The sequence below is a fragment of the Acipenser ruthenus genome, chromosome 9, assembly GCF_902713425.1.
Source record: "Acipenser ruthenus chromosome 9, fAciRut3.2 maternal haplotype, whole genome shotgun sequence".
NCBI classification, from domain to species: Eukaryota; Metazoa; Chordata; class Actinopteri; order Acipenseriformes; family Acipenseridae; genus Acipenser; species Acipenser ruthenus.
This window is the reverse complement of record NC_081197.1, coordinates 59839586-59866455: the sequence shown is the minus strand read 5'-3', so window position 1 is coordinate 59866455 and position 26870 is coordinate 59839586. Positions and strand designations below refer to the sequence as shown.

At 40.2% G+C, this 26870-nt stretch overlaps 1 protein-coding gene across 2 annotated transcripts in view; it reads left to right on the top strand.

The window, feature by feature from the left end:
• The window catches only part of LOC117406088 (gamma-aminobutyric acid receptor subunit gamma-3), a 166596-nt gene that overhangs the window by 21073 nt on the left and 118653 nt on the right, over positions 1–26870 (top strand). For both annotated transcript variants that reach the window (XM_034923559.2, XM_059030370.1), the window contains exon 3: positions 16942–17009. In XM_034923559.2, the coding sequence (XP_034779450.2) occupies positions 16942–17009 (68 nt within the window). The remainder of the gene's footprint in view (positions 1–16941; positions 17010–26870) is intronic.

Here is a 26870-nt window from a genome sequence, read left to right as displayed (position 1 = left end):
CGGTTCACTGATGCAACCCCCTGGCGACTTGGGAAACAGAGGCTGGAACACACGTCCTCCGAAACGTGTTCCTGCCAATCCATCATTTTTTACACTGCGGATCCACCACATCGAGGCCAGCAGATCTATAGTGCTGGAGGACAACACAGATCTAATGGCTCCACTGCAGACCTGCAGGCGCCCTGTCGGCCACAGGGGTTGCTGGTGCGCGGGGAAAACCGTGGATTCCCCAGCCGACCTAAGACCTCCCTACCCGGGACAATTGTGCACCACCCCCTAGGAACCCCCAGTCATGGTCAGCAGTGACCTGGATTCGAACTTGCGATCTCCAGGCTATAGGGCGCATACTGCACTCCATGCGGTGCGCCTTTACTGGATGCGCCACTAGGGAGCCCCCTGGGTGTTATTTTTATTATGTCTCAATCCTAAAATGCTAGCTGATGCAAAACATTTGGCCACAGCTGTACATGTAATGAATTACAAATAAAACAGTCTTCATATTGTGTCTGCTCCCTGACAGTCTGAGCTGGTACACTAGTTGATTGACAGCCTGTGCTGACAGAGGTCTGTTGCTAATGCCAGTGTAAGTAAGGAAATGCTGTTTTCTGTGAGAGTTATGTCAGCCAAGAGCACAGCTTGTTGCTAACTCTGTTTTTTAACCCCTTCCACACTAGATGTAACATAGCTATTTAATGTCCCCCTTATAGAGTTTGTGAACGTTTTCATGGGCAGCATGGCTGCAGCTGGGTGCGGTAGTTTGACAGGCTCAGTTGGTGTAGGAATACACGCCAAGCCTGGGAGCACACTGGCTTAATAACTGGAAGAGTTATCCAGCTTAACAAGTCCATGTTCATGTTCCCACCTGCGGGTGGCCGTGGCTATGGAAGTGGCTGTGGAGGGGGTTGGGTTGGGATCATGTCTGTCACAGGATATGGGTGGAGTACTCCAGGAGCGACAATAACACCAAGTGCACCAGGAAAAATTTTGTTTAGCTTAGTTTTTTATTGGGGCTTTATTTGCCCAATTCAGCCCTAGTGCAGCATTACATTGTGTAGTTAAAGCACAAAGTACATTATCTCCTCAAGAGACCCTTTCAAACAGGTTATCAATCCTGGGAAATATTTACTCCAGTATAGATACTGGGGACATGATTATGATATAAATGTCTCTGCAGGCAGGTCATTAATTTAAAGACATTGTTTTTGTTTACAGGGACAGATTGAGTTTGTGTCATTTTCAAATATGGTGGAGATTTTTAATATCAGCGGTTGAAATGTTTATCAAAGATGCCTGTCATGAGTAAGACTCATATTCCCAATGACTTTATTTCTGTTGCTAACCACTGGATTGACCCTGTTTGAAATATGGCATAGAGCAGATATTTGACACAGTGAACACAGCTACAGCTTTCGAGTCAAAGCATGAAGTGACCAAGGGTGGATGCCACAAGGGTAACCATGTGTAACTGGGTGACCATCATTTAACAAGCCTGTATAATGAACAAACTACTGTTAACACATGACTCTTCATTGACCAGTTTCCTAGGTGATAATTACATTTGGTCTTGGGTATGATCTAGACTTGCTGTGGTTAGTGTTTAATTCACAAGAAAGCTGATTATTGCTGTTGCTCTGTTTCATTACTATCTATCAAAAAAACTAAAAGCATTGGTACACAGAGGTATTACCCTCATCATCAGCCTTTTACTATTGTCTACAATTATCCATGCTGTCAATTGTGCATCTAAATGGGCATCTTTTAATATAACAATAAGCAGTTCTGCAAACGATTACAATCACACCATAGCGATGGATTTGGAGAAAAGAGATGGCATGAGTACTTTTACACTGTCCAGTGGTTTTAGGGCTGTCCAAAATATTCACACGCAATACAGAAAATAAATGACAGCCCAGCCTCTCTCCCTATCCCCTTGTCTATAGAATACGAAGACCCATATACAGTAAGTTCAACATAAGTGTCCCCTCTGCACCTAAATATACAACAGTCTGCAGGGAATCATTGTCTAACCTTATAAGACACATAACTGAAGCTTTTTCTGGAAAGATAGTTTTCCACATGAAACACACAAGGCATTCCTATAGAAAAAAAACCTATAAGTTACACCCAGCATCTCCCCTCCCTAGGGCAATGCTATCAAGATCCACAATTTGATCGCAGTGTAGATATTTAGTCCCTGTACAGCAGATGGCGCGGCCTGTTGTTTATTTACACTGCAGTATACTGGACAGCCACATGGTGGGTACAGGTACAATGCAGTCAGCATCCAGGGGATAATCATTTCTGAAATAGACTAGGAGTGTGGAATTCATTCTTACCCTTTTCTGGTGTTGCCAGTGGGTTGACAGTGGAGTGTAATAATGGGATTAGTATGTATAATACAATTGATTTTTCTTCTCTATCGATTGCAGCCACTAAGCTGTGCCTTTCCCACATCTGATCTCCATGGAGACAGCATTCTAACATGATGCTGCATGTTAGTTGAAGGAATGCTTGGCTGGGTTGAGTGACTGTAGGAACGCAGACACAGCCCTGGTGGTCTATAGAGAGAAGCTAGATCAGGCAGACAAGCTGATGTCTGGTTATGCACTCAATAGTCTGTAGTTCTAGTCTGTCCTGTAACATAGAGATAGGTTCATGCATGTGCTGCAGACACCTACATGTTTGACCTAAAACAAAAATGCAAATGTAACATTTGATGTTGTTACTTTTTCCAGACAGGAGGTAATAAAGTAGTATAAGTATAAGTCATGAACATGAATTCCAAATAAATTCCCACTTTCCAGAGTTTTGATGTACTTTTGTATTTTATTTACCAGACCTCACAGTTAATATCAGGGATTCTCTGGTCAATCAATTGCATTGAATATTTTGTAGACGTCCATACTGCATCATTAACAATTATACAGTTATGTTAATGATAAACTCTAAATACAGATGTATTCGAATGACAGAATACCGTTGTGGCAGACCCAAGTCACTTCAAAGAGGTTCTCCGTTGGAAATAATATGAGAACCACTGGTTTATACCATTAGTCCTGGGATGAGCCCAGTTCAGTTCCTTCCATGAACATTCTCATGGGAGATCATGTCTTTATTTGAAGGGAGGTAAGCAGAGCTGAACACAGTATTCAGGGGTCTGACTGTCAGATTCTAACTAGCATAGCATCATTAGACTTGTAATCTAGGTTTGGCCGTGTATCATAGCATTCAGTGTGCCTTTTCAATTGCCCTTCCTGGATTCAGTGGATACAATTATTATGTCCTTCTCTAAGCCTTCCTGCATTGTTTTAATCCCAGGTTGTTCTATATTCCCAGAACAATAGAACTGCAGTTCAGGAAAGTCATATTAATGTTACACAGTACACTTGGTATGACCTATATACTGTGTTCATGTCTTATCACTGCAATATTGAATCTCCAGTGCAGTGTCACTTGACTAGACTTATCCCAGATTTTACTGTGTGCAGGCTTTATAGAGCAGGCTACAAAGACTAGACAAGACAGGGAACAATGGTTCGGGGGGGGGGGGTTCATTGAAGCAAACTGAGTTCAAAATGATCTAAATAATGTCATCCTATATGATTTCAAAATTCTAACTGAGACAGAAGTACATAAAAGCAAAGGGAGTAACAATAATAATGCAAATGATCAATGAATGTCCAGTGCAGCCTTCATTCCAGAGAGATGCTTGACAGTGGCAACAGTGAGACATCTTTAACGAAAGACAAGGTCTGTTATCTAGCTGGAATGGCTGATCCGGATGAGATTAATGCTATTAGAAGACAAACACGTTTTTTTGTTTGTTTTTTGTGTGTATATTTGATATTTTTTGTTTGCATTTGAATCTATTTGAATGGTTTTTTTGTACTCGTCACATAAGGCTGATTGAAACTTCTATTTCCACATCATATACACTTCTGTGTTGTGTATGTATCAATTTACAGAACAAAATACTCCAGGTATATTTCACCGTGAATGAATTAAAAACAAAATAATTAAAATGTTTTTTACTTGGTTGTTTTTTGGGAAGATGGATTATATATATATATATATATATATATATATATATATATATATATATATATATATTCTGCCTCCTTCTCCTCTGCAGCCCCGAGCAAACTAACTGCTTTCTTTTTATACCCTGCACCTGGCTCTAATTTAATAATAAGAACCAGGTGCAGGGGATACTTAAGCAATAAAACAATAAAACAAAAACAATCAGTATATACAGTAATGGTTTTAGATATCTTCATTGTCTTCCTAGTCGGTCAGGAGTCCAGTATCTCAAACAAGCTTTAAGGAGGCTGTCACAAGGCTGGCTGAGTGGTGACACATCAGACCCGGAAGAAACACACAGACAGACGGTGGTGATGAGTAATGCTGAGTGCAATGGTGGCACTCAGCGTTTATTAAACGAAATAAAAGGGTTTTAAACACAAAACAGGACACGGCACTGGAGCCAAAATAAACAGGTAAACAAAACGAACTAACACACAAAACAAGCGGACGAACGTTTAAACAAGTACCGTGCTGGCACTTCCAGCACGCTGTAGCAATTGTTATTCTTTACTTTCTTTTTAGTTCTCCTCCTCTCTCTCCCGTGCTCCACTCATGAACACCCAACCCCGAGTGAATGAAACATGCATCTATTTATACTGTTGTGCTGGGATTCAATTACTAATTAATTATTCACTTGAATCCCAGCACGTGAATTAATTACATGCAACCTCGTGCGCACATATTACTTACTTTAAATGCACATGCAGTGATGTGCAATCCCGTGTCTAAATACAATTATACAACAGACCCGTTTATATCCTGTGTACCAATGACTATACACCAACATTAACACACGCACCATAAAACACATAACACACAAATGCACACAGGGGCGGGGCGCATTGCCACAGAGGCGTATGCAGAGTTTTGCCTCAACTTTTCAGTTGAACATTCTTCTCTGCAAGACGTATTTCAACATGTGCCCATTGGGTCTCTTTTTGGATGATTGTCACTTCCTCCGAGTGTAGTTCGATTGAGGCGCCTCTTACTTTCACCCCTCTGAAGCATGGGTAGAAGATATAGATGGGAAGGCGAATGAATCTTCAGCTATGGGATAAGTACGTGTAGGAGCCTGTGTTTCGGGTGGAGTGTTGGCATTAATTAAATCAATCTGATGGTCGTCAGGACCCCAGGCTGTGTTCTCAGTACCTCCTGCATCGTCTACACTGTGATGCAGCTCCGTCTTGCCTCCAAACTCAGGATATTCCGTGGAGTGTCTGCGATCGTGGTCCTTCAATGATGTCTAGGACCAGATCTGTAGTCTCCCCACGTCGATATGGTTTGCTGCCTGGCTGTTGTCTTGTGTGACTTTCTGCTTTACATTTTTCCACTTTAACTGGATTGGATCCATGGTTAGTTTCTGGACAGACCCAGTAAATTTCCTTTTGCTGTCTTGCCTGAGCTGTGCTGCCACTGAAACTACCCACAATGACAGCAAAATGACTTCTAATACCTTCTAGGAGAGTGTCTGAAATTGGTTCCTTTAGTATGGATAACAATACTCCTGGCCTCTTTACTTCTGCATGCTCCTTCTGTTCTCGTTTAAATAGGCCATTTATTAAAATTACTTTAGTTTTTGCCCATTAGGTCCTGATGTTGTTAATTAACACTGTACGGGAGAGCTCTATTTGAATTGGCTACATCAGAAAAGGTGTTTATAGTGGAGTTAATAAAAAAGTGAGGTGCATGAAGTTGCATTAGCCTTTCCATGTACAGTTGTTGCTGCATCTCCTCATAATGTTCTGTTATCTCCTGGTGTCCTAACAACATGTCATGCTATCATTATTATTGTTATTGTTAATATAACAATATGGTTATTGTTATATTAAAAGATGCCCACTTAGATGTACAATTGACTGCATGGATAATTGTAGACAATAGTAAAAGGCTGATGATGAGGGTAATAAAACCGTGTACCAATGCTTTTGGTTTTTTTGATAGATAGTAATGAAACAGAGCAACAGCAATAATCAGCTTTCTTGTGAATTAAACACTAACCACAGCAAGTCTAGATCATACCCAAGACCAAATGTAATTATCACCTAGGAAACTGGTCAAAGAGGAGTCATGTGTTAACAGTAGTCTGTTCATTATACAGGCTTAAGAACATAAGAAGAACATAAGAAAGTTTACAAATGAGAGGAGGCCATTCGGACCATCTTGCTCGTTTGGTTGTTAGTAGCTTATTGATCCCAGAATCTCATCAAGCAGCTTCTTGAAGGATCCCAGGGTGTCAACTTCAACAACATTACTGGGGAGTTGGTTCCAGACCCTCACAATTCTCTGTGTAAAAAAGTGCCTCCTATTTTCTGTTCTGAATGCCCCTTTATCTAATCTCCATTTGTGATCCCTGGTCCTTGTTTCTTTTTTCAGGTCAAAAAAGTCCCCAGGGTCGACATTGCCTATACCTTTTAGAATTTTGAATGCTTGAATCAGATCACCGCGTAGTCTTCTTTGTTCAAGACTGAATAGATTCAATTCTTTTAGCCTGTCTACATACAACATGCCTTTTAAACCTGGGATAATTCTGGTCGCTCTTCTTTGCACTCTTTCTAGAGCAGAAATATCCTTTTTGTGACCAGAACTGAACACAATATTCTAGGTGAGGTCTTACTAATGCATTGTAAAGTTTTAACATTACTTCCCTTGATTTAAATTCAACACTTTTCACAATATATCCGAGCATCTTGTTAGCCTTTTTTTATAGCTTCCCCACATTGTCTAGATGAAGACATTTCCGAGTCAACATAAACTCCTAGGTCTTTTTCATAGATTCCTTCTTCAATTTCAGTATCTCCCATATGATATTTATAATGCACATATTTACTGCCTGTGTGCAGTACCTTACACTTTTCTCTATTAAATGTCATTTGCCATGTGTCTGCCCAGTTCTGAATGCTGTCTAGATCATTTTGAATGACCTTTGCTGCTGCAACAGTGTTAAATGATGGTCACCCAGTTACACATGTGGCATCCACCCTTGGTCACTTCGTGCTTTGACACGAAAGCTGTAGCTGTGTTCACTGTGTCAAATATCTGCTCTATGCCATATTTCAAACAGGGTCAATCCAGTGGATAGCAGCAGAAATAAAGTCATGGGGAATATGAGTCTTACTCATGACAGGCATATATATATATTTTTTTCAACCCCTGATATTAAAAGCCTCCACCATTCACCTTTTAAATTAACGATCTGCCTGCAGAGACATTTATATCATAATCATGTCCCCAGTATCTATACTGGAGTAAATATTTCCCAGGATTGATAACCTGTTTGAAAGGGTCTCTTGAGGAGATAAGGTACTTTGTGCTTTGACTACACAATGTAATGCTGCACTAGGGCTGAATTTGGCAAGTAAAGTTCCAGTAGAAAAGTAAGATAAACTAAAACTCTACTAGTACTATAATTACAACAAAAATTACAAAATGGAAATTAGGCTATTCCTCCAGCCATACTACAATATTCTAATCTTGTCAAATCAGAAATGAATCACCTAACACCAGTGGGTGGATTAAATCTAAAATGATTATTTGCTCCTATGATTTAAATGTATATTAACCCAGGTTTTCCTATGTGGGACTGTGGCAAAGTGGTAATGACGTGCAGGTGAGTGCAGTGCAGAATAATCACACAGACAAACGTTGATACAGGTGCAAGGGTGTTTATTTAAATTAATAAATGTCCAGAGCCTCAAGGCAAAACCTGTAAATAATAATAATGCTGGAAGTGATACAGCGGCGTATATCACTTCTCGTTATAATCCTACGGGTTTGACCCGCAACCCCAAAGTCCCGTTCCGACACCCACACTAAACACAAACACAAAGACAGTGCGTGATTCAAGTGCTAAAAGGTGCAAAACAAAAGACAGTTCCAGTAGTGAAAAGGTGAGCGGTGAAGTCCGGGTTTGTCGCTGGCCTGCGGCTGCAGCTCCGGATCGTGCTCAGTAATCTTTAGTGAAACAACACACAAGACACACAGTGTTAGGACACAGACACAAAACACTCACGGTCGATTTCACAAACGGGCTCCTTCTTGGTCATATAATTTAACCATATGCAAAGGAAGAGATCACTCAAGCCATGCCCCCTATTTATACCCTCGCCCATGACCCCGAGGTTAACGAGCGCATCCGCTCCTCCAGTCCTCGGATGCCACGCCGCTTACCGTCTGGGTCACTGAGCTCGGGTGCCATGGCTCCGCCCCCTTCCGAACTGACCGACTTCCATCTACCCTACGGAATAAATTGTCGTGCCATTTCATTAAGGGTACTCTGTTCCTCGTATACCGTGCTCTCACAGGTCGAGAGGGAGATCTAACACTAAGACTCATTCGATCTCTGTCACAGGGACCTTGTGGTTCTTCGGTTTTGTTTGATACCTCACTCTGAAATCTGCACACATTTAAAACAGCAGACTGCAGAGCTGGTTCTGCTTTCTGGACTCGGCTCACATTCAGTGCATTTGTTCTGAGTCACCTCAGTGCTGTGGCAGCAATGGGTTCATGTGACTGTAAATCTGTACAGGAATCAAGTGGATGCCAGGAACACGTCGCCCTTTCACTGTACTGAAGATGTATTGCTTTGTACATGTTTCAAATACATCGCTATACACAGGTCCCTGTTACCTAATCACATGCTGTAGGTGTGTGGTCTGCTTGCAGCATGACCATTGGGATTAGGTACTGTAGGTACCATACATAAATAATAAAGGGTGATAAAAACAGTTTAGTGGCTAGTTTGCTATATTTTATGATACCTTTGGCAATGTCTTTTATTATTATATTTCATTTTCATTACTGTAAAAATCAGCAAGGACATAAATAAATACATTCATAACAATGGTGATACTGTTGCTAACTTTTTAGATTTACGTTACTTTATTTACAAGTGTATTCGAGTGTGTGTAGATCAGGATAACCACACCTGTACAACAGGGATTCGTTTAGGAGATTCGAATCCCATGTAAAGTGTATTCGAGTGTGTGTAGATCAGGATAACCACACCTGTGCAACAGGGATTCGTTTAGGAGATTCTAATCCCATGTAAAGTGTATTCGAGTGTGTGTAGATCAGGATAACCACACCTGTGCAACAGGGATTCCTTTAGGAGATTCGAATCCCATGTAAAGTGTATTCGAGTGTGTGTAGATCAGGATAACCACACCTGTGCAACAGGGATTCCTTTAGGAGATTCGAATCCCATGTAAAGTGTATGCGAGTGTGTGTAGATCAGGATAACCACACCTGTACAATAGGGATTCGTTTAGGAGATTCTAATCCCATGTAAAGTGTATTCGAGTGTGACGTACAGAAGGTTCCTGGAGTGGGACTCTCCTTTGAGTGGAGGTAGCGCTCGGCCGCCTGTAGGACAGCTTTGTTTTGTTAGTTGTTTGTTCAGTGTTTTATTTTGAATGTTTCGCATTATTGTAAATATTTGTATATAAATCCTGCGCGTCTGTGTGGCGAGTCGACCAAAACCTTTGTGTCTCTCCTATATCTGTCAGCAGATGTTCGCAGCCTTAGTAAAAAAAACAATGTGGGGGCCCGTGATAACATTTACATAGATGCCCGTGCCATTGTATGTATGATGCTCGGAAAACGTTTGCAGTGACAACAGAAACTGCATGCTCTAATGACTTTTTAATAAAGTTGGCACTCAGCCATCTATTTCTAAAACTTTTGTGAATTTAGATGTCTGTGTATGGCGAAGCCTGCTTTAATATCTTTTCTTTTGTTTTTAGTTAACACATTTTGTTCCCTTGCTAAATTGCCTTGCATTACTTTGATTTGAATCTGCAAGCTGGTTGTTGTGTGCTGTGTGTCTACAGCTTCTCCTAGATGTGTCTGGTCAGCATTTTTTTTAAAGCCTACAATTAATTTGTTTTTCTAGGTCATTTATATAAGTTAAGAATGGAGAAAGGTCTGCATGCTAACCCTCAGTACAAAAAAGAAATTAATAGCAAATGCCACTCTCCAAAAATACTATTTCAAATCAAAGCTGCTGGAAACAAAATAAAGAATGATACATGTCAAGAGAGCAGATTGAGAACTTGAGTCAGGGATGTCATAGAAACCATTAAAAGGGATATCAAGTGATGAGCAGCAAATACAATGAACCCTAAGGGGACATTCAAATGGGAGGCGCAGCAGCGGCTGTAATTGACACATGCTTTGTCTTGATCTGCTGAACAACAGCAACCCATTTCATAAAAGAAAGATCATTTTGTTAACAAAACATAAGAATGAAAATGTGTGGACCCTGTAAAGTTGTCATCTACAAAATATAATCCAAGCTAGCATCCTTTAAAATGTAAGGTGGTTTCTGTGTGTTCTTTTATAAAGCCATGTGGAATATGTATTGAATAGGGGAACATGGCGATGTTTATATATGCTAACATCACAGTCCTCGGCTCTTAGAGCTTTGCAGGGTACATGTCTGAGATTGCTCTTCAAACAGCATTCTCCATTATTCCTACCTCCACTATTTAATTACATGTGTCTCAGGGATTTAAGGTTCAGAGAAAGTCCTGCAACGTGAGTCCAGTCACACTGTATGTGATCCTGAGTATACAAAGCTGCATTAAAGGATGTCACACTGCATGTGATCCTGAGTATACAAAGCTGCATTGAAGGATGTCACACTGCATGTGATCCTGAGTATACAAAGCTGCATTGAAGGATGTCACACTGCATGTGATCCTGAGTATACAAAGCTGCATTAAAGGATGTCACGCTGTATGTGATCCTGATTATACAAAGCTGCATTAAAGGATGTCACACTGTATGTGATCCTGAGTATACAAAGCTGCATTAAAGGATGTCACACTGCATGTGATCCTGAGTATACAAAGCTGCATTGAAGGATGTCACACTGCATGTGATCCTGAGTATACAAAGCTGCATTGAAGGATGTCACACTGTATGTGATCCTGAGTATACAAAGCTGCATTGAAGGATGTCACACTGCATGTGATCCTGAGTATACAAAGCTGCATTGAAGGATGTCACACTGTATGTGATCCTGAGTATACAAAGCTGCATTGAAGGATGTCACACTGCATGTGATCCTGAGTATACAAAGCTGCATTAAAGGATGTCACACTGTATGTGATCCTGAGTATACAAAGCTGCATTAAAGGATGTCACACTGTATGTGATCCAGAGTATACAAAGCTGCATTAAAGGATGTCACACTGTATGTGATCCTAAGTATACAAAGCTGCATTAAAGGAAGTCTGAGCTCATTTCATATTACGTGCTCTAGGCCTGCTATTGATTTGTTTTTCTTCAGAGTGTAAAACATGCACATGGTGTTTTTACTGTTGGAAATAATTGTTTTAAAATAGGGCTGGTAATGAAAACACTGAGCATGTTCAGTCTTCCCCACAAACTGAACATTCAGTGTGAGCCTCAGTGTGAGCCTAATGATGGTCATATCCAATCTGCTCTTGTTGTGTGACGGCAACTCAAAGTAATTGCCATCTTGTTTTAGCAAGCAATTTTTATATAATGCCAGAAAAAAAATGCACTCTGTACTCTCACACACCAAATCGATTGTTTCCTCAAACACAGGTCTCATCACCAAGTAAACAACAGATGTATAACTATCACCACCAGGGACATTTAAAGAGACAGGCACCCCTTTTTGAAATGGCCTGTCAGCTGGAATTCCAGTTGGTTTAGCCTCTGGACCTTTTGCTTTCTCTTAAACTGCTTCTTTGTTACATTTTAGATTGTACAGTTAAACAAAAGGGCACACATCAGTCTGGTTTTCTCAATGCCCAATTAGTGCAGGATTAGTGTGTCCACAAACTTGTCGATTCGCCTCTGCCACCACGGAAATCACTTTGTAGCAAGCGAGCAGGCTGAGGCCAAATATAATGATACTCTATTATTCAATAAAGCATTTCACACTGGAGACTGACGCACTCCACCATCATTATTGTGTTTTTTAATGTTATTTTAAAGGGTCGTAATAATCTTCTCAGATAAGTTATATGTTACTGACATTATTAGCATCAAAATCAATGAGCAGAAAGATATTTCTGGATTATTCAAATGTATTTTTTTATTTATTTTTTAATGAAAGATATTGCTGTATCTCATCATTATAGACATCTTTACCTGCTGGTACAATGTAATAATGATGATCAGTATTGCATACTTTTTCTGCTTTATTTATGTAATTATGATGCTCATAGGACAGTATATGGATGTAAAGATTTTACACTGAAAGAGATTACTGTGCAATTACCATGCATATACATCGCTCAATGTTGCTTCAGCCAGTTGTAGACCACGATTAGTTTTTTTACACAACAACAACACAAACTGAACCCGACCCAAGCATGCAGTCGTACTGCTAACCATGTAATTCTAGACATGCAGTCATACTGTAACCATGTAATTCTAGACATGCAGTCGTACTGCTAACCATGTAATTCTAGACATGCAGTCGTACTGCTAACCATGTAATTCTAGACATGCAGTCGTACTGCTAACCATGTAATTCTAGACATGCAGTCGTACTGTAACCATGTAATTCTAGACATGCAGTCGTACTGCTAACCATGTAATTCTAGACATGCAGTCGTACTGCAGTCCCAGAAGAAACTTGCATCACAATTGAACTGGACTCCTTTTCATTTCCATGGCTCAGTTCAATGTAGCACATGTTCCATATCCACCATGGCACGACCTTCTTGAGTAGACTGCTGTACTTGTACCTGTACCTGTACCTGTACCTGTACCTGTACCTGTACCTGGCCAAAATGTTGCATGCATTAAATAATCAAGCAGATCACCTGGTTACAGTTTACAGCAATACAATTTTATTCGGGATGGAGCAGCATCTAGTAGAGCACTTTTACTGTATCTCATAATGGAAACACTGTGTACCCAGGAATTTATTAGCTGAAAGCTTTCAGAGACACAGTATGCCTACAAACGGAATGCACAGTGAAATAGGGACACTTAGTTACAGAAGTGTGAATCTTTCATTACTATAATGCCATGTGTGAATGGAATCCAACAGATATGGGACTTTAACTGTTGTTAGAAGCCCTGCAAGAAGTGTAATGTAGGAACTGCTTGACACTTTATTCAGTTCAGCTAGTACATCAATGGAGAAAGCCCTTGCTGTCCCCATAACGAATAAAGATGTGCGTGTGTGCGAGCGTGTATGCGTGCGCGTGTGTGAGCGTGCGTGTGTGCGAGCGTGTGTGAGAGCGTGCGTGTGTGTGAGCGTGCGTGTGTGCGTGCGTGTGTGCGTGCGTGCGAGCGTGTGTGCGAGCGTGTGTGAGAGCGTGCGTGTGTGTGAGTGTGCGTGCATGTGTGCGTGTGTGTGAGTGTGCATGCGTGTGTGCGTGTGTGTTTTAAGCCACCTCGTGGTTCTGATGCTGCAAGACATCTAAATGGAGGTAAAGTGTCCCTTCCAAAATTAAACAAATCTTACAAAAATCACATCTTTACCATGTAAATAGACACTGAAAAACATGTTACAAGACTTAAGTAAGCTAGTAATTAAATACATCAATAAACACAGTAAACTGCAGTATCATTGTTTAACTGCAACATCAAAAATGTAACAGACACAAGCTGCTATTGCTAATGCTTTCCTACTTCATACAAAAATAGGTCAGAGTTTTGATTTTACTTCTGTCATGTCATAACATATTTTGTTGCTGTGTAAATGAGGAGTCTGTTGCATTACCCCTCGGGCTATGTACAGAAATGTCCCAGCTTGTCACCTCCACTCTGCAGTAATGCATCGCCTGCACTTGGGGGTGGGGGTTATTCATATACAGTAAGTATACTATTTCTTTCGCTGCTCTCAGTTAAATACCACCAGCAATACATCTCAAAAAGAGTCTCTGCCCTTATCACACTGTCCATTGAATTAACATGAGACTGCACTCTATGATAACAAACACACACACCTAATACTGCACACACACAAGATACAGTACCAACACTGCATTCTCCTGGGGGAGTTTCAACACTGTGTGACTGCTCTGCCTTTCCAGAGCTGCTTCATTTACGTTTTACTATGCTTTACCATGTTCAGATGTGATTTATCATCATTGCCTGTGATTTACAAAGCTTTATCATACATTGCTGTGCTGTTTACTATGGTACTGTATATGGTAGTGACCTTTTAAAAGGGGAGATGTATTTTGTAGCAATTGTATTTTATTTAGCATGGTCCCTTGATGCAGAACATACCTCGTGTGCTGCTGGACTGCTGTCCTCAACTCAGAATATCAGCTCTTGTACAAGGCTGGCTGAGATCTCTTTTTGGTCACATTGTGGTTTGTTTTAACTCCACGTGGCAGTCTTCCTAAACTCCCGGGATTTCCACTGAGTGGGTATGTAAGTAGCAGAGGCAGTGCTGTTTAATGTTCTGTAGAAGGGTAATGAAAGCTACAGCTCTCTGCACTACTCCTAGAACGTCAAGGCACTAAAGCTGAACCAGTTTCCAAGGGGCTAAGACTCTGTTAACATTGAAGAAGCAGAGTTATAGATAATCATTTTAATGTTCAAACTACAGCTGAAGTACAATGCCTTGGACACAATGGCTGAAAGTGCTGTAAAGTGTAAACCACTTTGGTGTGCTGTGGTTTTGTGTTTTACAGCCAGCGCAGGTATGAAATGCCCTGTCCGCAATCCCGACTTGCTCAGCCTAGTGACAGTCCCAATGTGCTCCCTGTTTACCATGGTAGAAGCATAGTGAGAGCATAGGCAAGCATTGTAAAGAACAGTGAGGTATGGGAAAGCATATTAATCACATGCTACAATAGGGATACAATATTATACACAGTTCTGTTGAGGACCAGCTACCCCCATGCTGCAGTGAACACACTGTAAACCCTATAGGAGTACCCGCACCTCACACGCTGCAGTGAACACACTGTAAACACTATAGGGGTACCCGCCCCTCACACACTGCAGTGAACACACTGAAAATACTATAGGGGTACCCGCCCCTCACACGCTGCAGTGAACACACTGTAAATACTATAGGGGTACCTGCCCCTCACACACTGCAGTGAACACACTGTAAACACTATAGGGGTACCCGCCCCTCACACGCTGCAGTGAACACACTGTAAACACTATAGGGGTACCCGCCCCTCACACGCTGCAGTGAACACACTGTAAACACACACATGCAGTATGGATACAATATTATACACAGTTCTCTATGTGAGATCAAGCCAGTTCTTTTCATAGGTTTAAATAAGAGAAACTCTCTTATATAGCAATTATAGCCTGGTTACAGAGAAGCCAATTTCCTGTCTTATATAAAAAAAAAAGTTTTATTGATCAAAAATACAGGGTATTTTAGGCACAGACTTATTAGATTTTCTGTGGGGTTTTGTTGGTATTGCTTTTAGACAGTTACAATTATTAAAACTGAAATTGGCTCGCACTATTTATTAATCTTATGTCTACAGTAGTGTTAATACATGCATACCTCCTCATGCAAGCAGTATATCCACATTGCATGTGATGTCCAAAGGCCTTTAGATATCAGGTGATGCTGTGTCGGTATAGTTTTAGCTGCAGAGAGACGAGGAGGAGGCATGATCAGAGCTTTATCTTGTGAAGGGGCTCATACTGGAGTATCATGTGAAATGAGTTGACTTTCACAGCTCTTTCCATTAATAAGCCTTTCTTGGGTGATAGGAATAGTGTGATCTACGCTGCCATCAAATAAATTGCTTTTACCTCTCTTTAGATGTCTATAAAGATTTTGAAAAACCTATTTGCCTCGAAAGTTGCTCTGAATTATCATCCCCTGTAGCTCACCGAAATATTCAGCTCATATCAGGAACTCTGATGGGCAGAGTTTAAACTTTGTTTGCATTACTTTAAGACAACCGTACCTACTACAGTACTGTAACAGACATGTTTTCTAATCCTATCTGTATGTAACCCTGAGAGATTTGAAATGGATAATCCAACATGATAATGAGGCTAATTATATTGAGTAGTGCATAGGATTACCAACATGGACAGTAATTAAATGTGCCAAGAGGTGGAGACAGAAGGTCCTTTTTATAGAAAGAGGACATAACAGCATCAGGCCACATTCATTTTATTCAACCCTGCTGTCAATGTGCAGGATGAGTTTGATAACTGGCTTTGGAGCATGACTTATAAGAAAAGGATTTCATCAGGAGCAACGGTATAGTTCTTAAAAAGACATTGCTTTCTATTTAAAAGAATTTTCTTAAATGTTTAGCTATTTACCCAAGTCCACAATTATAACTGAAATACACTAGCTGTTTAATTGGTTTTGAGGGTATAACTGTTTCTGCATGTGTGGACATTTAGCATGCTCAATAAAGTCACCAGCATATTTTACATGTGGGACTGTGTCTGAGCAAGCCTGGGAAAGGTGGTAACAAATGAGGCAAGTATAAAAATGACCACTACGGATGAGCACTGCTAATTTCTTCCCTTGAAACAGAGTTTGTTAAAGATTTGCAATGATAAATACCGAACAAACTCACTGTTTCAGGGGGGAAGAAATTAGCGGTGCACTCAGTGGTCATTTTCTAATGGCCTCATTGCAGACATTTCATTTTCCTCAGTCTTTCCGAGAGACAGCCCCTAATGCAAAATATTCTGGTGGCTTTATGAAATATGACAGATATCCAAAACAGTAATAAATGATTATTAGGAACTATTGTGGGATAATAAACATACATATAAAAATACATTTGTGATTATTACGTATATATGTAAACAAAGTATTATTATTATTATTATTATTATTATTATTATTATTATTATTATTATTATTATTATTATTTTCCTGGTAGCTTTAATTCTGTTTATTTTACTTCACAGTAAAACCAACAGTCATAGATGTGGACATTTATGTTAACAGCATCGGACCAGTGTCATCAATAAATATGGTAAGTGATGCCTGTCAGTAATATTTGAACAATGGTTTGGTCCATATACAATGTGTTATGTTATTTTCACTCAATATAATTCAGACAGTGCTGTGGAATCATACAGTATGCCAGGTTTTCACATGTAAATGATCACAGTGTGATGCAATAGTTGGTGTTGGAGTCTACTTGCTCACATAGATTTTCTTCGTAAGAATCCTGCAAAAATCTTCTTTCTGGTGGATGAGAATGAATAATTAAATAACTTTAATTAACTTTTACACAAATAAGATGGTTTTTCAATGTTAGGGCATTGCCAGATAATCCACACTGCAATATTGTGCATATACAGGGGATTGCATAGGCATGTCTAGCCACAATGTGAATGATGTGATATTACTGCAGCCACTCTGTCCTGTAATACTGTGCATATACAGGGGATTGTAGAGGCATGTCTAGCCACAATGTGAATGATGTGATATTACTGCAGCCACTCTGTCCTGTAATACTGTGCATATACAGGGGATTGCATAGGCATGTCTAGCCACAATGTGAATGATGTGATATTACTGCAGCCACTCTGTCCTGTAATAATGTGCATATACAGGGGATTGCATAGGCATGTCTAGCCACAATGTGAATGATGTGATATTACTGCAGCCACTCTGTCCTGTAATACTGTGCATATACAGGGGATTGCATAGGCATGTCTAGCCACAATGTAAATGATGTGATATTACTGCAGCCACTCTGTCCTGTAATACTGTGCATATACAGGGGATTGCATAGGCATGTCTAGCCACAATGTAAATGATGTGATATTACTGCAGCCACTCTGTCCTGTAATACTGTGCATATACAGGGGATTGCATAGGCATGTCTAGCCACAATGTGAATGATGTGATATTACTGCAGACACTCTGTCCTGTAATACTGTGCATATACAGGGGATTGCATAGGCATGTCTAGCCACAATGTAAATGATGTGATATTACTGCAGCCACTCTGTCCTGTAATACTGTGCATATACAGGGGATTGCATAGGCATGTCTAGCCACAATGTGAATGGTGTGATATTACTGCAGCCACTCTGTCCTGTAATACTGTGCATATACAGGGGATTGCATAGGCATGTCTAGCCACAATGTGCATGATGTGATATTACTGCAGCCACTCTGTCCTGTAATACTGTGCATTATTATTATTATTATTATTTATTTCTTAGCAGACGCCCTTATCCAGGGCGACTTACAATTGTTACAACATATCACATTATTTCACATTATACAGATATCACATTATTTTTACATACAATTACCCATTTATACAGTTGGGTTTTTACTGGAGCAATCTAGGTAAAGTACCTTGCTCAAGGGTACAACAGCAGTGTCCCCCACTGGGGATTGAACCCACAACCCTCCGGTCAAGAGTCCAGAGCCCTAACCACTACTCCACACTGCTGCCCGTGCATATACAGGGGATTGCAGAGGCATGTCTAGCCACAATGTGAATGATGTGATATTACTGCAGCCACTCTGTCCAAACAGTGACTTGTCTTTCAGATTAACCCTAAATTACTCGGGTTAAACTGATCCTTTGACAGGACTCCATTTGTTGTGTTTCGAAATCTGTTTCACTGAGTCTTTAAATCTTAACCAGCTCAAGCTGTTAGGAGTGTAAGGTGTTCAAGGTCACAAGTTTGTAGTCTGGTCAGGTTCAGATCTGAACTCCCTTTTTGGTGCCAGGTAGGAAGGTCTCAGCTTTTCATTGATGAGGTGAGTCGACTGGGGAAAGGAATGAATGAAATGATCCCCCACGCTCGTCTGGCAAGCACTCTGCTCTGTGCTGATTACAAGCCATCAACGGAGCACGGGCTTTCCATAGTCATGCCTGACCCGATCAGGGCTGGCTTGGACTGAAGCTTAAAAAAAAAATAATACACGGATGCATTACATCTTTATAAGAGTGAAGAGCACTACAATACTACTGCTATCACTAAATCTTGCATTGTATTTATTTATTCATTTCACCAGGAGATTTACTCATTGAGAGCGATGACTTGTTTACAAGGGGGTCCTGGAAGAACAATAAAAAGGCACTTCCAATGTATAAAAAGCAAGATCAAAACATGTGAGGTTCAAACTTAATCAGCAGCATACAGAGATCAAAGAACAGAATAAATAAGACATACAGGTAGTGGACAAAAAAAATGGAAACACCAATGTAAAGTCACTTAATAGGGCGTTGGGCCACTATGGTATCCCGCTCTGTGGAGTTCTCGGCGGACCGTTTTTGATGAAACTGGCTGCTTGTGCCCCAGGTTGAAATTTGCAGTCAATTGATCTGCAGTTGCTCGTCTGTTTTGCCTTGCACTTCGAATTAATGCATGGATATTACGATCCTGGAGTATGCGCTTCCGCCCACTGTTGCCCTTTGCTGATGATGTCTTTCCCTCTGAGTTCCATGCCAACATCACCTTAGACACCGTTGCTCGTGAAACATCAGCAAGTTGAGCTGTCTTGGTCACTGAAGCTCCTGCCAAACGCTCCCCAACAATCACCCCTCTTTTAAAGTCACTGAGGTCTCCTCTTGCAGCCATGCTAGCCAGAAATATAGGCAACCAGGCCTGTCTAGCATTTTTATACATGACCCTAAACATGCTGGGATGCTGTTTGCTTAATTAACGCATGAGCCACACCTGTGTGGAAGCCCTTGCTTTCAATATACTTGGTGTCCCTCATTTACCCAGGTGTTTCCATTTTTTTCTCCACTACATGTATATCTATTTATTAATGTGGACTGAAGGAGAAGCATTGGCAGGAGGTTCTAAGCAATTCCCTAATATGATCTTTAAAACCAGAAAAGGAAAGATTATCAAATTCCATCGTCATACTATGATGGGAACAATTCCACATCTTCGAGAGTTGATATGCAAAAGATAATTCTCCTGAACGTGTTTGAACTGTTGGAACAGCCAAATGAACAGAATCCTGAGAGTGTAAACTATAGCCAACGCTAGTCCTTTCTGCCAGAGCCCTCCAACAAGGAGGTACCAAACTTTTAAAAACCTTAAACACAAAACAATAGCAATGAATCTTATTTCACTTACTACCTGAAACACCCAGACACTGTAGAGGTTTTTCATTTACAGTGCTGTTTCTCCTTGGAATAAAGAAACATGTTTTATCTCTCCCTGCAGCACCAACATTGTGTGTGGTTTAACCCCTGTAAAGGATTCATGGATTAACCACACTTCATACAGTCTGAGCACATCCTCTCAAAATCACTCAACTCTTTGTACTTCTACTGTGGTTCATGTCTCATGATGAGTTCACTTGATCTTTCAGACATTGTTTAGTGTTGGATGGCTCTTTCAGACATCGTTTAATGTTGGAATGGCTCTTTCAGACATCGTTTAGTTTTGGAATGGCTCTTTCAGACATCGTTTAGTGTTGGAATGGCTCTTTCAGACATCGTTTAGTTTTGGATGGTTCTTTCAGACATCGTTTAGTGTTGGAATGGCTCTTTCAGACATCGTTTAGTGTTGGAATGGCTCTTTCAGACATCGTTTAGTGTTGGAATGGCTATTTCAAACATCGTTTAGTGTTGGAATGGCTCTTTCAGACATCGTTTAGTGTTGGAATGGCTCTTTCAGACATCGTTTAGTGTTGGATGGCTCTTTCAGACATCGTTTAATGTTGGAATGGCTCTTTCAGACATCGTTTAGTTTTGGAATGGCTCTTTCAGACATCGTTTAGTGTTGGAATGGCTCTTTCAAACATCGTTTAGTGTTGGAATGGCTCTTTCATACATCGTTTAGTGTTGGAATGGCTCTTTCAGACATCGTTTAGTGTTGGAATGGCTCTTTCAGACATCGTTTAGTGTTGGAATGGTTCTTTCAGACATCGTTTAGTGCTGGAATGGCTCTTTCAGACATCGTTTAGTTTTGGAATGGCTCTTTCAGACATCGTTCAGTGCTGGAATGGCTCTTTCAGACATCGTTTAGTGTTGGAATGGTTCTTTCAGACATCGTTTAGTGCTGGAATGGCTCTTTCAGACATCGTTTAGTGTTGGAATGGCTCTTTCAGACATCGTTTAGTGTTGGAATGGCTCTTTCAGACATCGTTTAGTGTTGGAATGGCTCTTTCAGACATCGTTTAGGAAACCTCAAACCATCTCTTCTGATTGCCTTCATAATCTGAGTTATAATTATCCTGTATTTAGAAAGAAAGTCCTGCTTTTAAAGCAAATAGCATACTTGAAATGTGCTTGCTAAATGTTGTTGTCATGGAAATAGCCCTTGTTGTTTTTTGGGGGTATGACGGGGAGATCTGTATCTGTATCTGCTATTGGGTGTATGTCTGATCGACCCCATAAAAATAACGCTTTCCTATTCCTTTGGATAGCCCTTGTAGGATATAACACAGTGGAAGCTCTGGCAGGAGGAGTGGAGTACCCCAAAGACAGAACATATAAAGAAAGAAGGTTGCCTGTTTCTGACACGCAGCAGGAGGAAGTGGAGAAGGAGAGCCTGCAGTGGAGATGGCTGAAGTCAACAGCCGGGAGAGTAGTTTCTACTCACCCCAAACTGGTGACTTACAGTCCCGGGGACGTGATATATAGTTGAGCTCAGGGAGATCTGGGCAGCCCAATAAAGTATTGAGGAACAGGAAAACGTTATTAAGAGCTCGTGCCTCGCAGGCTAGTGGAGGCGATGAGACCCTGCTTTAAAAGCAACCCTTTCTTTGTAGTTTTATTTACAATGTTTTGTTTTCTGTTTTGGTTTACCCTTTTCATTATGGATTATTATTTCATCACGTACAGTACCTCAGGGGGATACCATTGCTGGTAGTAACCCTGAGGGTAGCAAAGCACTGAATAAATCATGTGCGGCTGGGCAGCGTCTCAAAGACAATCTCTCTGACTCCTGTGTTATAAGTGAATCCCCCACACACCCTCTCACAGTGGCGGGGGGAGGGGGGGTGACAGTTAAGGCATACAAACAGCCCAGACCTTCCCCTGACAGTCAGTGTATTTCTGGGGATGCTGCCAATGTTGGTTAGCAGACTGTTTGGAAGCTTTTACCAGTTCTGTATATTTCTATGCACTTCCTCACAGATGAGTTCAAATGGAGACGAGTCAGGCGCTGCGATGGCCACCTCAACACCTGCTCCATTCCTTTCATTCCATCTACAGCAGGGGCTGCAGATTTATAGAGCTATGCTTTTGAACTGTGATTAGTGAACTGCTGCTCAGGTATCCACGCAATGCGTTGGGAATCATCACAGTGGTCAGTACCTGTATACCGGTCTGCGTCTCATAAATGAGGGGTACAGTCTCCTCTAGGGTTTTTGCAATGGTAGCATAGGAGAAGTGTAACACAGATACCCAGTCATTATACACACAATGCATGTTAAACACAGAGTGTGTGTTATTTATATACATACAGTATATGGTTTACCTTGTTAACGTCCACATTTCAAAGCTTTCAAGCTGTAATGCAAACCCACCTGACTCCTCTGACACATAATTCCAAAGGTGCATAAAGACCGTGAGCGCGTTTCCTGTGTAAAGCATGTACAGTAGTTGTTGCTGGATTGCACTGCTACTTTCTGCTGTGTTACAGTGACAGAACATGAGAAGCATCCAAGGGACATTCTTCATGATTTCAGCACTGATAGTGCACGTATTTACAGTCTCTTTTTAGCCTTTGTTTTATTTGTGCTTCTGCAGTGTAACATATTAGGAGATTAACTGATCGCAGACCCCTGCTGTGTTAAGTCTAGGCATTCAGCCAGCTGAGTTAGAAATCAATTGTAAGAAAGGAGAATCCTGTGTTCCTTTGAGAGTCAAGACAGACAGGTAGAGCTGCTAGGCAGTCTGGTTTCCAAGCAGGGGTTTGTGTTCACTGGGTTTCAATGTAAACCCAGGCAATGGGGTATATTTACAGCTCTGGCCAAAAGTGTTGCAGCACCCTGTATATACAATGAACCCATTCTGCGTCATAAAGTCCAATGAAACCTGCTGAATAATGCTACGTTAACATATTGAATTACATACCACTGCTTTGTAGTTTTCCATATACTTAATGAAAAACTGACAAAAATGGAAAAATGTGACGTTTTTCTAATATGAAATACTGTACTAACTATTATGACTTCCGGTAGACTTTTGCAATATCTTTTTGTAGTTTCTTTGATTGCACGACGTTAAATAAAAGCTCTAAAATGTTCATATTGTGTTTTTTTTTTTTTAATTATGTCTCAATCCTAAAATTCTTGGTGATGCAAAACTTCTGTCCATAGCGGTAGGTTGCTCAGATACATTTCTCCATGGTTATAAACATAACGCTGAGCCTCCATTTTAATTAAAATAATTACATTTTATAAATTAAAAGATGTGGCAAAAGTTAAAAGCTCAAAGCTGTGTCCCCAAATTAACAAAAAGTATCTGAGCAACGATTCCAAAATCATAAAAATTAAAGGTAATGTAAAATAAAAGGAAAGGCTGTTAAAATGTCATTTGGAGCTAATAGTTTTATAAAGAGCCGATTTTCTTTGTGAAATACTGCCTTTGGGACCACCCTGGATATTATTGCGCGATTGTGGAATGTTTGGCTGATGTTCTGTCTGGTGCCCCAGGGAGCCAATCAGAAACGAGGTGTGGAATCTCAGCAAGGCTTTGCCAGTGTGAAAATGTCAAGAAACTAAATGTACAGAGTAGCCTATATAAATAAAATAGCAGGAGAATAGTGGCGAGGGAAGCTATTGTTTATAGAGGCCATGCATTTATAGATCACATAGACACTGCCCTGCAGTATCATAGGATACCGGCTTCACAAACCTTAGGGCACATCTAAAATATTATAGCTCAGATATTCAAAGTAATGCGCAATCCACTCGCAAAATTTGTGCCTCGCAAAAATTAGTGCTTTTGCACAAAAATTTATATTTTCCAACACGGCATAAAACAGTTGCGCGAAGTTGGGAAAATAACACTTTTTGCTCAATTCGCAAATGTGTTTGTGCCTCACAAAACCACCTGTGCATTCAATACCAATATAGCAGAAATGCACAAGAGCTACGCGTGAATGAGCAGAATTGGAATACTACACGACAATGTGATGTAATGGAAACATTCTGTGCATTGCAAGCCTGTCACGCTTATCGCAAAACTTAGCCATTTTCATTCAAATTTGGCCTTCGGAGCAATTCAAATAATTTTGTGCTTAAACATATGAAATTTGCGCACATGCATACATTTATATCTAATGTTTATCATCATCACAGGCATTAGCATGGCTAATAAGCTAAATATTTAAAGGGCCATCGCAGATTCTACGGAATTCAAACAGATGTATCTATGCTGTGCTGTTTGCTGAGAAGTGAGTTAATGATTTCTCTACTTCTGTCTTCACAATTTTGACAGGTGTCACACAAATATGAGTACATGTTACCTATTCTAATTCATTTACATTTTTGAACTTTCTTGTTTTCTGTTACAGTACCATCTGTTTTTTTTTCTTTCTCAGTGTTAACCGTGATCCCGCTTATCAAACCGGCATTGCTCCATGTCTGGACTGATCTGATTTTTGTAATGGTTTTTTTTGTAAGAACTTACAAGAAATTACACACATTAACAACAACAACAACAACAATAATTAATAATATTAATAATCCAGCTGGAATCGCCTGGGTTTTTATTTTTATAGCCACACACACATACATATATATATATATATATATTGTGAAAGAATCGCCCTCACCGCGGTTCGTTGCCCCTTTAAAAACACCGACCCAACACACAGAAATTGATTTTTGAAAGCGCGGTTGCGCTATTTTTAATGAAAATACAAAAACAAAATAAACAAAACAAACACCTAGCTCTTTTTGAGCATTAACTAAACAAAACAGGACCCTAAACTAAAAACAGGACAGCTAAGCTGTTTACCTGTAACAAAAACAAAACAAACAGAACAGCACACACAGAAAAGGATTCACTCTACCTTTCCCCTTTGAAATTACGGCTGTACCCACACACCAGCACAGTCGGGCTTCTACCCTCTTCAGCAGCCGCCAGGAGCAGACTGACTGCTCTCCTTATAAACCCTGCACCTGGCTCTAATTTTCAATAATAGCCAGGTGCAGGTAATGATTAACAATAAAACAATTAACAAAACAATTAAACAAAACAAACCCAAAATGTGCCTATGCACATGTTTTCCTGCAGGGGGGATTTAACCACCTCCCTGCTGTGTTACAATATATATATATATATATATATATATATATATATATATATATATATATATATATATATATATATATATATATATATGCTTGACAAACCTGGGGGGCAATTCATTCAACTTAAATAAAACGGGCTGAACGGGCAGTGGAATAAGAAAGGAGATTCGTTTTCTTTCGGTCCGAAAGAACGATCATGATTGCAGCTTCCCTGTTTATTTTTTAAACGTAGTAACACTAGTGATGCTGCTATCACAATCGTGATGTCGATGTGGACGGAACCTTGTAGGATCGCTGGGTATTTTCCATTGTTGTAGAACCTCGGAAAGTGCCTGCATTTCTCTTCAGTGATTGGATGAGGGAGTGCTGGAGTGATGTGCGCAGAGTTAAGGCTGTTTTTGTGCTTGGCGCATAATTTCGAAAATGGCAGGATCTCACAAATTTCCAGCCACTCCTGCTAAATTGCGCTATGCATACATTATATTTGTGCACAGCGCAAAACAGATTGTGGCACGCAAAAAGAAGTTATATATGGCACATTTTACGCATTTGCGCATAACGGTCATTTGTGATGTGCATAACCCTCTGCGTGGTGCGCAAACCTTTCAAATATCTGGGCCACAAGGTTTCTGACAAACAAAAACTGTAATACAAATCTTGTATTTACTTTTTAAGTCCACCTCTGTAGGGTTTGAAATATGCAGATATTTTGTTTTGATATGTTTAATCTTAACACAGCACAGCTAACTGAAGCAATGTTCCATATCACAGCCCCCAGATACATTGTAAATAAGCTCTATATTTCCTCAGGCTGGAAGTATGTATTAGAAAAATAATTCATGTTTATGACTATAATGAAACACTGCAATGCCAAAATTGAATGTAAATCTAAATAGTGCATTAACAGATTGTGCTTTCTTGACTAAAGCACATCGCTGGGGTCATTGTTTTCTTAAATGGAATGTCACTTGCTCCTGACTTGCTACAGGAGCAGTTTTTGCCTCCCACTCTTTCTTCATTGGTCAGCGCTAATTCCACCAGCGTGCAGCTCAAACAGACACCTTGAAGAGGCCGGCGCAATCCTGTGCAAACATAAAGCACTTCACCCTTTACACCTGCATTTACTGTGCTTCAAAACCTGGCCCTATATCTCTGAACCCTTAGAAAAGTATATGGCAGATCTATAATATTCTAACTGTTTGTTAAATTTTTTTTTTTTTTTTATCATTAAGACGCTACATTTTCCTGGCAGTATTGGATTACCAGTGCCTACCTACACAATTTCATTTGTTAGGTGGTTTTGAATCAGATTTACATGGGATATCAAAGTGATAGCACATAATGGCATGCCTAGATTGAAAGCAGCTGAAGAGACCTAAGACATAAACACAGCTGAAGAAATCAGATACAAAATATATTCACTAGCTGCTGAAGAAACATCAAAAGCAAAGTGCATAGATTGTTTTATTTTTTATTTTAGATATATTTAATCAGCTTTGCCTTGTACTCCATAAGAGCCATTGATGGCAATACGAACAAGTGCTCTGGAGCATGCTGGGAGATTCATTTATTTTCACTCTTTTTTGTGTTTTTCTTTTCCGATAGTTAATCGCTCCTCTTACTTTGTTGCATTTTA